This window comes from Ovis canadensis, chromosome 2 (genome assembly GCF_042477335.2).
Source record: "Ovis canadensis isolate MfBH-ARS-UI-01 breed Bighorn chromosome 2, ARS-UI_OviCan_v2, whole genome shotgun sequence".
In the NCBI taxonomy this organism is placed as follows: domain Eukaryota; kingdom Metazoa; phylum Chordata; class Mammalia; order Artiodactyla; family Bovidae; genus Ovis; species Ovis canadensis.
In genome coordinates this window covers 52476138-52490015 of record NC_091246.1, presented here as the reverse complement: position 1 = coordinate 52490015, position 13878 = coordinate 52476138, and the positions used below count along the sequence as shown (strand labels likewise).

Here is a 13878-nt window from a genome sequence, read left to right as displayed (position 1 = left end):
GTGCTCTGAGAATCTTGGGCAGGTTACTTAACTTTTCCAAGCCTATATGTTCGTCTGTAAAAAGTAGGTTAAAGCTGTTCTTTGTCTACTTCCCAGAGTAGTTATGAGGTTGTGGTGGTTCTCATACTTTTAAGTCTGAGGCCCCCTTTATGCTCTTAATATTAATGTATTAAAATATTTATTAACTGATTCACTTAAAAGTAACAGTACTATACCTGTTACAGTTTATCACAAATAAATACTTTTATGAAAAATGACTATTTAAAAAATAAATGTGGTGGGAAGAATAGCATTGTTGTACATCTTTGCAAGTTTCTTTAAAGTTTAGCTTAAAGGAAGGCACTTGGATCTCACTTGCTTCTGCATTGTCTGTTTTGTTATGTTGTTTTGATTGGAGATCTTCCGGGGTCTGCAGACCACACCACTCCCCGAGAACTGCTTTAATATATATATATATATGAAAGAACTTTAACACAGAGTGCTATGCAAGTTTAAGCAATTAGAGTAACAAATATTCCTATATTACTGTTATAAAAATATTTTTTAACAAATGAAGTTTGAACTTGATAAAAATGTGTTACTAAAGAATATGTGTAATTTAAAAAATTATAGTTAATTTAAAATATTGTGTTAGTTTTAGATGTATAGCAAAGTGATTCAGTTATGAATATATATATATATTTCAAATTATTTTCCATTATAGGTTATTATAAGATATTGACTACTAGTTCCCTGTGTTACACAGTAAATCTTTACAGTTTGTTTTATGTAAGGGGTAGCCACATTTTGTATATTAATGAACTATTGCTACATTAAACAAAAACAAATTTAGTGATTTAAAACAATAAGAGTTTACAGTTTCTGTGGATCGGTAATTTGAGGCTCAGCTGGGCTGTTCTTGTGTGGGTCTTACCTGAGGTCACTCGTGTGGCTGCAGTCAACTGGTGACTCTAACGGCTGGATTGTAAGATTCACTCAAAAGATCAGCTGTTGGGACTCTCCTGGTGCTTCAGTGGTTAAGACTCCATGCTTCTATTGCAGGAAGCATGGTTTTGATCCCTGGTCAAGGAACTAAGATCCCGCATGTGACATAGCATGGCCAAAAAACCCCCCAGCTGTTTATGCTGGTTATTTGTTGGGTCACACTGTGTCCAGCAGGCTACTCTGGGCTTCTTGATATGGTGGCTGGATTCCAAAAGAAGCAAGAAAGTGGGCAAGCCCTAACACTCAAGCATTTCTCAAGCCTCTGCTTTCATTGTACTTACTAATGTCTGGCCAAAGCAAGCCACAAGGCAAAACCCAGAGCCAGTATGGCAGGCGTAGGCGTCAGAGTTGGTACAGTTCTTATCCCCTTTTCATAGACAAGGAAATCAATAAGTTAAACATAACTATTTAAGAAATAAATACAGTGAGAAGAGTGGCACTGCTCTATGTCTTTGAAAATTTCTTTAAAGTCTAGCTTAATAGAAGACACTTGGGTATTCATCTGCTTCTACACTCTGTTTTAATACATTGTTTTGGTTAAAGCATCTGAAGAAAATGTAGCCTCACACAGGTGTGTAGTTAGAAAAACATTTTAATGCTTTAAAGGAGAAGTGTTTTAATAGCTTTATCAGATAATTGGGGATATTTTTTGATAATCTAAAATGTCTACAGTGAAGTGGAGTTTGTGCATGGGTCAACAGAATAGTTTGGAGACATGCCACATTGTAGACCTGATACAGCTGTAGGGTATTTGCTTTCTGGAAGAATCACACCAATAAATATAAATACTTGGAAAAATAGGCTGTTTGTTTTTAACCCCTTCTCACTAGTCTGTCCCCTATTAGGACCACACAGCCTGATCTGAAATCCCTCCTGATTCGCCTGTGATTGTCAGTCTCTGAAATTTCTTTTCTCCCTTTTTCCTTTCACCCTTTAAGACATCTTCAGTATCTACTGAGCAAACACAATTAGAGCAGCAGCTTAATGCTAATAAGTGAGAGCCTACAGACAGCAGAACGTGTGCTCTCCTGGCAGTGTGGCAGCAGGGCCAGGGAGCTATGCTGTGCCCCTTGTGGGATGGTGACCATGTGTGGTGCCAATGCCTGTGTTCAGCCATTGGGGGTCATCATTTCTCCATGTGTGGGAGGGCTCTGCATGTCTTCTCGGCCGTGATCCTTAACAGGGGAGGATGTGCTACTGTTTGCAATAGAATAGATGCCAAAATGAAGAAAATCTCTGATTTCAACAGCACGAAGATTATTTTAAATTGGGGCATTGTATAAAGTAGGATACATAATTTTGAGGTTTTCAGTGTTCTGAAAATGTATATGATTTCCCTTACATATTAGTATAATAATTGCTCATATATATTGAATGTTTACTATAATAGAAAAGTGTGCTGTTATAGTACTATAGTATAATAATAGAGCCCTTAGGATACTACCCTTAAGGGCTTTATGTTTTTAACTCTTTTAATTCATTTAACCCTCATACAAACCCTCTGAAGTGGATACTGTTATTGTCCCCATTTGCAGATGAAGCAGTTGAACACAGAATCATAAGATAACTTGCCCAAGGTCAAATAACTAGTAAGTGTAGAACCAGAATCTTAACCCAAACAGAAGGGCTCCAGAACATAATGGATCTGACAGGTCAACAGCTGAAACTCAGGTCCTGTATTCTGTGTAGCAGTAGCCTTTGTGAGGAGCGTTACTTGTCTGGTCTCTGTTGGAATAGCTATTGGAACAGAGTCTCAGAGAGGTGGCATTGTGGTGTGGTAGGAAGAACCCTAGGCTAGGGTGAAAAATGCCCATCTTGGGCAAATGGCATAAATTTTTCTGAGTCTTCATTTTCTCACCTCTAATGTGGGTATTCTAACGTCAGTCTCTTCTGTATGTTTGGATTATGTTTTGTCATTTATAGAGTGCTTTGAATGTAATGTCATTCATCTGTTTTGTCTGCCTTACTGAGCTATTGCAGGGATCAAATGAGTTATATATAGAAGAGCTATAAGGGATTATTGCTTTTTGAAGTATTCACTTGTCTGCCTCAATATTGTCTTTCATCAAGGGTGAACTATAAAAAATAATTCAGATTTACTTGGATATTTAAGGTAGAGATGTTGTTCTGTAACTGTATGCATGTTCTATCATTTTCACACGTAGCTGTAGTACTCAAGTATTATATCAAATAGAAGTTATATTCAGTTCCATTTTCTGCCCTACTGAACAGGAAATGTAGTAGGCACGGATAATCCAAAATAATTGGCTAGCTTTTGGTACACATTTTTGTACTTAATTTGACTGGAGCGTGTGTGGCTGAGAATTCAGAGTACTTAAAGTATTGAACCTTTTTGAAAAACCCAACTTGAGAAACCGTATTTTTCAGACTTTGGTGTCTTGGCCCACTCTTTTCATTCTTTCTAATTCAAGAGCCCAGCAAAGAAGATCGCATCTCCTTCCTACTCTTCCTTCCTTTCCTCCACGTACCCTGTGGTAAAAGTACAGAGCAAGAGGTTGTGGGGGAGAGGTTTTTGTTTTTATGAGAGTAACTTAAGATCATGGTGGGAACCCTAGAAATCCTGTCTTTCATGCTTGAGCAGTGATATCAACAAGAAGATACCCAACTGAGTTGTAAAGTGTCTGGGCTTCTGAGTTCTTCCTAAGTGGGAATCTACAGTTAGGGGAACTGCTAAAGTCAAACCATTACAAGGAAAACTTACTTGTGGCATTGTTGACTTTCCTAGAACCATCAGTATAAACCTTTGTGATTGACTTTCCTAGAACCATCAGTATTCCATAGCCCGTGAGGTACCAGCCAGTCATACAGGTCATTGTTTGTACCATCCCTGTAGTTTCATGGTGGCAGCATGATTTTCCCTTGAGTCTATTGTGACAACTATGGTATCACAGAACAAGGGAAGGTCATGATAGTGCTCTGCCTTCTGCCGGGCAAACCTCTCTTGGATCTTGAGCATGAGTGACAGCCTGAACTATGTGACCGAAAGAAAGGACCAGAATGGGTGGGAGGAGTTAATCATTGAAACAGTTGTTAAAGGGACTGGAAAAGAGAATGGTTGGAGAAGAAAGGTTGTTGATAATAGGAATATTCAAATTTATGAAAGGCTCTTATACCAAAGAGGAAATAGAATTAAGACTGTTAGTAAAAATAGTTAACCATTTTTTGAGGGCCTCTCTGTTTAGGTATTCCACATAGCTTGCATATGTTACATGGCAGGTGCCATCTCATCATCATTTTACAGATGATGAAACTGAGACTAAGGGTGGTGTAATAACATGCTCAAGATCACACAGTTCTTTTGTGATATAATGGTTAAAACCAAGGTCATCTACTTCTAAAGTCTGTCAGCTGTTGGATTGTAGCTATTCACAGTGGATAGGAATCAGGAGACAAATCTTAGGAGGAAGAAGCTAACCATCCCAGCTGTTCTGGAGATGAAGAGTAAGTAGAAAGTGAAACCTCACTTACTGGGGTTATTGTGAAGTGAATTCTTACATTGGAAATATGACTTCATAATTACATTCCTTATAATTCTCTTCGTATGTGATTTTCTGAACTCCTGTTGGAGGGACAGGCCAGACTCTACCTGCCTTTTCATTCTCACTGATCCTTGTTTGGTTCTGAGAACCTATTTTTGGTCCCATCTCTGGTGAGGTCTCATCCTGCAGGGGTCAGACTACTTGGATCACTTCTGTCCTTAATCAAAATAATGTTTGTGTGGAGGCAGTATCGCTTCTTCCTTCTAACAATTGTGCTTGGCCAGTGCCTTGTGCAGCATCTGTGGCACCATCAGAAGGGCTCCTTGGATTGTGCTAAACCCAAACATAACCTGGGAGACTGTATGCTACAAGTCTGACTCACTGTTTACCCAGTCTCTTGTGCAGCTCCTAGTTTTCGATGCCTAGATGACTGCTCTTTGATGCAAATATCGGTCCCTGTCTTGCAGTAGGGGAGGAGCATAGAGTCCCTGAGCTGCCCAGCAGAATTGTAGCAGTCGATCAGATGATGATGGGGACATGAAAAGCTAGGAAAGAGAGCTCATCACCTTCTTGAACTGCTTATTGTTATCTGCTTATATCTCTAAAAATTGTGGAGGATGTTTATTCTTACCTAAGAGTTTGACAAACTCATGTTGTTTTTACATGTTGGTGTTTGATTTTAGAAGGTAATTATGATAATTGAAAGGTTTTAAAACCATAAATATTTTATTAATGTTAATAAAATTGATAAAATTTTTTTCTAGCTTATTCACCTTGATGAAGATTGTGTAACAGAACTTTCTGTACATCACAGAAACAACAGGCAAACTATGGAGGATTTAATTTCACTGGTAAGAAATATAGCATGAATTTGAAAGTATTATCTTTTGTTTCATCTTTTTTTTTGTTTCATCAGTACATTAAAAATAGTATAGCATTTTTCAGGCCTAAGATTTTATCCTGGGTGAAAACACTGTATTGCACTTAGTCTATGTTTGTGTATATTTTCAACTCTTTTCTGATGTCTGCTAGATATCCTCTTTAGAAATGAGGTTGAACAAAGAGAATTACAGAGGAAAAAATATTAAGAAACAGATCAAATGAATCCAGAGAATTTTCAGAGTTCCAATTCTGACAACTTTAAATTCTTTAACACAGAAGTGTGATTCTGCTGTAGCAATGAGGTAAACACAAAGCAGTTTTCATTTTACCTGAAAGCATCCCACTAGCATCACATCACCCCCAACCTTATGAACCAGATACATGTGATTTCTGGTGTTGGATCATTTTTAGCTGTTTCAGATGCTTAATCACTAGATCCTATATGTAGTTTCTCCTGGAAACAGAGGCTGTCTCTGAGTACAGTCTGACATGACAGGCAGGGATCGCACCCAGCTTACCTCCTGGTTCAGTACCATGTCTTTCATCACCTATGAATTGTGTTTGCTTTTTCTCTTTTCTAACTTGAAAGGTAAAGGCCTTAAGCAGATTTTTTTTTTTTAAGAACTAACCAAAACTTTGCTAAGCCACAAATTTTTTCAGTGAGGAGATACGAAAGAATTCTTTTGAATGACACAGTAAGTCTTTTGAAAGACAATTTCAGACAAATGGAACATATCTGGAAAACAGTGATACTTTACTTTTTCAATGGAATGAAAGGAAATGGCAAGAATTGGGAACTGCTGCTAGATATGTCAGGTCCTTCTTTTTTATTTTTTAAGTATTTATTTATTTGGCTACACCAGGTCTTAGTTGCAGCATGCGAACTCTTAGTTGTGGCATGTGGGATCCAGTTCCCTGACCAGGGATTGAACCCCAGCCCCCTGTATTAGGAGCAGGAGCCCTAGCCGCTGGACCACCAGGGAAGTCCCAGGTCCTTCGTCTGTTAGAGTGAAAATTTGAAGTTTTCACATAGACGAGTTTCATATAAACATGGCTTTTTCTTTGGGATGATCTTGAAAGCTTTATTTTGGATTCAAGAAATTGCTTTTTCAGTTGTTATTATAGAAATTTTCAAATATCTGTAGAGGGACTAGTATAATAACAATGATTTTCCATGCACTCATCTTCTAGCTTTAATTAACAGGTATTAACATTTTGCCAGTTTTATCTATATCCCAGCACTGTCCTCTGTCTGCCCTTTTTAGCTAAGACATTTCAAAGCAAATCCCATGTATCATGTTGTTTTATGCAGAAAAACTTTGGCAGGAGATTTACAAACTTTAAAACCTGAATCTGAAAAGTAACATACTCAAAACTTCAAGAATCTTTGGGTGAAAAGTCTTTAAAATAGTGTCCTTTATGTGGTCTCTACATATAGTTTTCAAACTTGAAGCTGAAATGGAAATAGGAATTATAAAACAATATAACGAAGCATGATAGAGATGGTTTTCTGGTATTACATCTCTCTAAATACCGCAGTTGTCTTGAAAGCTGGGTATGACAAACGTCAAGAATGTGTGAGAAGAGTAATAGTTTTCTTCTTGTGTACTTTCCCTTCATTCTTAAATGCCTGTTTGTACTTATTTTCCAGTCCTAGGGATGAGTAGGCAAGCTCTTCAAAACCTTGGCTGAACATTGGAATCACCTAGGAACTTTAATCTTGATGCCTAAATCCCAACCCCAGAGATAATTATTTCATTGATCTGGGGTGTGGCCTAAGCATCAGAATTTTTAAAAGCTTCCCAGATGATTGCAGTAGGTGGACGGGGGTTGGGAGGTACTACTCTAGATTCTTGCTTTTCAAAGTGTGATCTATGACCAGCAGCATCAGCATCACTTTGTGCACCTCAGACCTGCTGAATCAGAATCTGCATCTTAGTAGAACCCATGTGATTCATCGTGAAGCACTGGTCTGAGTCAGTGGTTCTCAACTGGGAGTGATTTTTCCCCTCCTGGGACATTTTTGGTTGTCACACCTAGGGTATGTGTATATGCCAATATCACCTGGTGGGTAGAGGCCAGGGATGCTGCGATATATCCTATAGTACACAAAGTAAGCCCTGGCCACAAATTACCCAGGTCAATTATCAATAGTGTTGAAGTTGAGAAATCCTGGTCTGGGAAGTCTCATAGAATTCACATTGGTTCTAGGTACTTTCCAGTTTAAAGAGCCTTGGGAAAACCAGGTTTGAGATCAGCCATGGTTTGTTAATTTCTTTTTTTTTTTTTTCTGGTGTCTTGGGCACTCTGCTGTTATTTTTCAGGCTGGCTAGACAGGACAGAGATCAGTTTAATGTGATCCATGCTGGGTATGGGGCTACTGATCTTTGTGTAAAGAGAGAGAAACAATATTATTCACAAACATTCAACTTTTGGAACTACCACTTATCTACCTGAGCATTCTTAAACTGTTTTTTGTATTGGAAGTGAGAATCTCTCATGTGTCATGATTTTGAGCCATCTTGTTTTAACCCTCTTGAGATTTCCTCCAGTGGTGCTAGAGCTTCCACTTCATTGCTTTCCTCACTTTCCCCCTCGTCTTCCAGCTGTGAGTGGCTCTGGATTGTGGAGCAGCCAGTTATCTGGTTGGGGAACTTCACTGAAGGTCCCATGTGCACACAAGGACCTCCAGACCAAGACAGATCCTTTCCCCTCACCCCTGTGGTGTAAAGCCTCATGTATTCTGGTGACGGAGGTTTCAAGATTGAGGGCCCTACTGTAGGAATATAAATGTCATTCCTTTCTCAAGACCCTGTTTTCTGGACACTGTTCTGTCTTACCCTTTCCTTACATGCTCTTTCTCATGCCCTTAAGACAGATGTCCTGGCTGACACGTCAGCCTCAGCAGGTGGTGTTCTGCACGTAGAACAAACTTCCTTATCTTCAAAGCCTTACAACATGACTTTCTCGTCCAAGAAGGAGACTCAATAAATATGCACTCAGGATTTTCTCGGGCAGTTGCTCTTTCGTGAGCTCTCCCTGCACTGTCTCTCATAATCCTGTGTGGTTGTGAGAATTAATTCAGGACGACACTGCTATACCCCAGGAGCAAGGTCAGGGAAAGGAGACTGGCCTGCTCCTCAGTTTATCAAACCCTCTGATCCAGTAGCTGCCTGTCTTCAGCCCAGGCAGTCCTTTAACATTTGGTTTGCTTGAACAATAACTGGGGATTTTAAAATGTTTTTCATTTCCTGGAAGTAGAACCTTCTTTATAACAAGTAAACCTTTTGCTTTACTCTCAGACATTTGACTTTCTAAAGAGGGAGCTGCTTAAAAGATAAGAGAGACATTGGTTGTGTTAGACTTGAGGATTGACATCACCTGGAAAGCGTAACTAATGCATTGATTTATCTGTTATTAAACACAGAACTCCCCTGTGCATATTATCATAATAAATGGTATGCAATAGCTGTGGCAAAAAAGTTATTAAAAGGATGCTTTTTTTGCCTAGGGAAATAGTTTCCAGGATGATTATTAAGCTCTGAGGTATGTTTAGAAAACTCCACCTAAAACTCATCATTTTCCCATTGTTGTTTACAATGCCTGGGTTATGCCATCGTTGACAAGCAAGTGGCAACTTATTTCTGAAACATTGTTTCTAATCAGTTTATGGCATCAGTTTCAAAAAGGCATTTATCACACATGAGACCATAGATGTGGAAGGTGCAAAAAAAACCTTTAACATGGGAATTATCTGGCGATCCAGTGATTATGACTTGGTGCTTCATTGCTGGGGTGTAGAATTCAGTACCTGGTCAGGGAACTAAGATCCTACAAGCTATGCCGCATGACCAAATAAATAAATGAATAAACAGTTAAATAAATAAAACCTTTAACATAACCTTTGGAGAGGAGAGAGTTAGTTTTCACCCAGTTTCCAAGTACCTTCTCCATGAAACCTTTCCCATCCTTCTTCTCCCCAGCCTATCTGAATGAAAGGCATCGTTCCATGATAATTTATCACAGTGTTACACTTCTTCCACTAGATTGATACGTCCATTATGTGAATTTCAAAGTATATACTACAGTTGTGGCTATCTGAAATGTTAGCAGATAAAACATTAATAAAATCAGAGGTGGTAGTAGACCTCTTTGGGTCATGTGAGAGATGACATGTGAGACATGACCCCTTTTTGAGAGATACATAGCATAAAATATCATTTAGTTTTAAATTTTAACACTTTCACAGGGCAGAGAGTCTCATAGTCTTGAGTACATTATTTAGAAACTTTGAGTTTTTCATGAGGATTGAACAGACATGTTTATATTCAACACCTCCTAAAACCTCACTAAAATAGTAATAAAGGAATAAAAAGGCGAACATTTCACAATGAAAGAGGAGATAAAAGAAATGTCGATAAAATTTTAGAAGTTATAAAATAGCTAAGTGGCAGCTGACCTAGCATTTTGGAGAAAACTGAAAGCAAAGTGCATGGAGTGGGAAAAGGCAGTAAGCAAATTGTTAGGGCCCTGGATCTCCAGAAAGGCTCAGGAACCAGAGGTCCTAGGAACCTCTGGAGTCAGGGAAGTGAGCAGGTTGGCAACCAGGAAGATTGGTTGGAAGTCCCTATTAGGAGCAATTAGACTCTAGGTCCCTTTCTTTACCTTGTGCTGCGTGATAACGTTTCCCCCACTCCAGCAGAAGACTGGAGAGACACTGAACAAGATGTGCTCTTGTACCAGATGCAGCTCAGGTGGGGGTGATGAGCCATTCTGAAATGGACGCATTGACACACACAGTCCCCTTACTGAACAGTGAACCACCATCTCTAACTCCCTTCCCTAGTCAACTCTGAGAATGCTGGGGTCAGGATTTTATCCTAACTGCAGTGGCGTTGGGGAAAATACTGGGAGACTCATCTCTAGGCAAAAGCTAAGAGAAAAGACCTATTATACCAATGGTTGGGAGTTCAACTTCCTGCCTGTTAACCTTAAAGCAGGGCTTCCCAACCCCTGGGCCACAGACTGGTATGGTCCATAGCCTGTTAGCAACCAGCCCACACAGCAGGAGGTGAGCAGCAGGCTGGAGCTTCATCTGTATTTACAGCTGCTCCCCATCGCTTGCATTACTGCCCGAGCTCCTCCTGTCAGATCAGCAGCAGCATTAGATTCTCATGGGAGTGTGAAGTCTACTGTGAACTGCATATGTGAGGAATCTAGGTTGGGTACCTATTAGAATCTAATACCTGATAATCTGATTCTGCATTATGGTGAGTTGTATAATTATTTCATTATGTATCACAATGTAATAATAATAGAAATAAAGTGCACAATAAATGTAATGTGCTTGAATCATCCAGAAACCATCCTCCCCTCACCCCCATCTGGGGAAAAATTGCCTTCCACAAAACCAGTCCCTGGTGTGAAAAAGGCTGGGGAGAAAGAGAGAAACCCCCAAGGTAATGAACTGCCCCAAAGTACACATACTCTTTTAGCTGTGTAGTATGCTCTTTGCTTCTAAATAGAGACCATCAGCCAGAGACCACCAGACCTTTGAGGACAGCCCCTAACATGAAAGTCAAAGATCAAAACAACGGGGTCAGGGAGAGAGTGAAGAAAAGTATAGATACTCAGAAAAAATCAGATAATGCAGGGAATGGGAGAAAATGGCTAAGAAACAATAATTACTATTCTTTGAGATAAGAGAAGCTATTTCTTTTTCGAAATAGGAATAAGATGACTTAACAAGAACATTTTAAGAGATAGCTCTTGAAGATTTAAAATATGACCAGAGAAATGAAAAGCTCAGTAGACATATTTCAAAATGAAGTTAATGTGAAATCTTTCAAAGGTAGACCCTAAAGACAAATATATGCACAAAGAGAAGAGAAGGTAAGAAAGGTCCAACATACACATAATAGAAGCTGCAGGAAAATGAAGAAACAGAGGAGGGGACAGAACCATCAAAGAAACAGTATGAGAAAAAATATTGCAAGTATAAGTAACTAGGGCTTGGCAAAATGGATGAAAATAAATCTGCACAAAAGCCTATTTTAGTAAACTTCCAGAAAACTAGGGGTGAAAAAGGAGATCCAGATTTTCTAGAGGCAGCAAGCAAAAAGTCATACACAAAGGTTTGGGAATCAGAAAGACTTGATTTTTTGATAACTGTACTAAAAGTGAGAAGACCATAGGACAGTGCCTTCGAAGCTGTGAAAATTATCGTCAACCTAGAATTCCATACTCAGCCAAACCAGAATCAAGTGTGTGAACAGCATACAGTCATTTACCAGACATGTAAAATCTCAAAAAATTTACCTCCCATTCATCCAATAATTAAAAAGTTTAATAATTGGCATGGCAGGGGTTCCCCAGGACTCTACTCACCTTTTGGCCTCTGTTCTGATTGATGTCAGGGAACCAATTAAATATTTTGGACATTACCTTTACTTAGTTGTAAGGACTAGTTACATGATCATAATAACATAAATGTGATTTAACTAAAAACTGTGATAAAATTATAGTAGGATACAGGAAGGAGATGTGTTGGGGGAAAAGGAAGGAATTGAAATAGAGCTAATTTCTTTTTTCCATAGTAAGAAAGCTAGAGACACTATCTGACATGAAACCAAAATTGAAAGCTGTATAAAAGCAGTTGATTTAGAAATACTTAGAAAATAACTGAAAGTTAAAAAGTGGTACCTTTTAGGGAGTGGAAATTGTGTATGGGGTATGGTGTAGGGGATTGCTGTTTTTCATTATATGCTTTGTAAAGCTTAAAAAAATATTCTAAACTCTGAATGTCATGACATTGGGGAAAAATATTAATTTAAAATAAAGATGATGTCAAAAGCAAGTTTAGTCTTCTAAACAACTCGATTTTCTTTTCTCCAGTGGCAGTATGATCACCTCACAGCTACTTACCTTCTGCTCCTAGCCAAGAAGGCTCGGGGGAGACCGGTTCGTTTAAGGCTTCTTTCTTCCTATGGACAGGCCAACTCAACGCCAGTCACAAACATAAAGGTGAATGTTAGAACCTTTTGTGTGAGTGCCATCCGCTCTTGCCATGTGCTTCCTCTGTTCATGAGTGAATACACACCAGGAAGGTTAACTTTGCTGATGTCGAGGCCCCGGAGACAAGGCATTTTATGATTTAAATATTTTTGTTAAGGGAAATGAGAAATTCTGAGCCTGAATGCTAAAATTTTGAATGTCTGCCTGGCATTAAAAGAAAAATTTCTCCCTTCCTCCTTTTTTCTCATGAAAGTAACTCCTGATTGTTGTAGAATAATTTTAAGCCACAGATAAACTAAAGGAGAATGTAATTTATCTATAAAGCTACTACCATCTATAGATAAAATAGTTTTTATTTTATTTAGTATGCTTGTTTATATCTTATGTTAGGACAAATTATAGGACAAATTATATATGTTTTATGTAAATGAAGTGTTTCCGTGAATATTTTGATACTCATTTATGTTAGGGGTTTAGGATGTTTTGAATACTAGATACAGCTCATGCAACTCAAATTTCTTGTATGACTTGTAACTATTCTTTTCTATTTTGTAGTCTTTGTCTCATTTTCCTTCGTCATGAATGTGTAGAATGGTGGAGAAGCCTTACCTATTTGGAAGCACTGTGTCATTCCTAAGTGCTCACATCAGTCTGTTTTCTATGTGATTCTCTGTATTTCCCATGGCTTAAAATTCTGCCTTCCAAATACTTTGCTGAATGCATGTGGAGCTTTGTAATATAATCTTCCTTCCATTAGTTCAGGTTGCAGTTTAAATGATTTTAGCACTAGAAAGCTGTACTTCTTTTATTCTCAGAGAGAGGTAGTGTGCCCTCTTTGTGGAATCCAGTATGTTTGCTCAGCCTCTCAGTTGCGTTTGACTCTTTGTGACCCTGTAGACTGTAGCCTGCCAGGCTCCTCTGTCCATGGGATTTCCTGGACGAGAATACTGGAGTGGGTTGCTGTTTCCTCTTCCAGGGGATCTTCTTCTCTTTGGGATTGAACCTGCATCTCTCGTATCTCCTGCATTGGCAGGCAAATTCTTTACCACTGTGCCACCTGGGAAGCCTGGAATCTAGTATAGCCCAAATGATTATGTGAGTGCAGTGATTTTTTTTTTAATTGGAGGATAATTGCCTTACAATGTTGTATTGGTTTCTGCCATACAACAATGTTAATGAGCCATAAGTGTACATATGTCCCCTCCCTCTTGAGTCTCCCTCCTGCGTCCCAGATATTTTTTTCTTTAGGTATCAAAGCTGTGTTTTAAAAATCTTCAGATGCTACCCCTTTCCTAATCTTTTGTTGAATCCACCCATATCCCCAGCCCTGGCAATTCCTTTAACAACTCATGTAGATCTCTCTTTTGGCGCTTGTCAATCATGTACCGCACGTATAGTGGTTCTTTTGTCCCTGAGAGACCTAACTTGTCTCCCTTCTCTCCCTAGTTGGTCTTTTGACCAAATTAAAAACTGAAAAGTGTTAGTATAAGGGGCTGTT

General features: G+C 38.8%; 1 protein-coding gene across 1 annotated transcript in view; it reads left to right on the top strand.

The window, feature by feature from the left end:
- MELK (maternal embryonic leucine zipper kinase) overlaps positions 1–13878 on the top strand; it is a 71511-nt gene that overhangs the window by 34782 nt on the left and 22851 nt on the right. Inside the window, exons 11-12 of the mRNA XM_069576160.1 lie at positions 5249–5335; positions 12261–12389. Coding sequence (XP_069432261.1) covers positions 5249–5335; positions 12261–12389 — 216 coding nt within the window. The remainder of the gene's footprint in view (positions 1–5248; positions 5336–12260; positions 12390–13878) is intronic.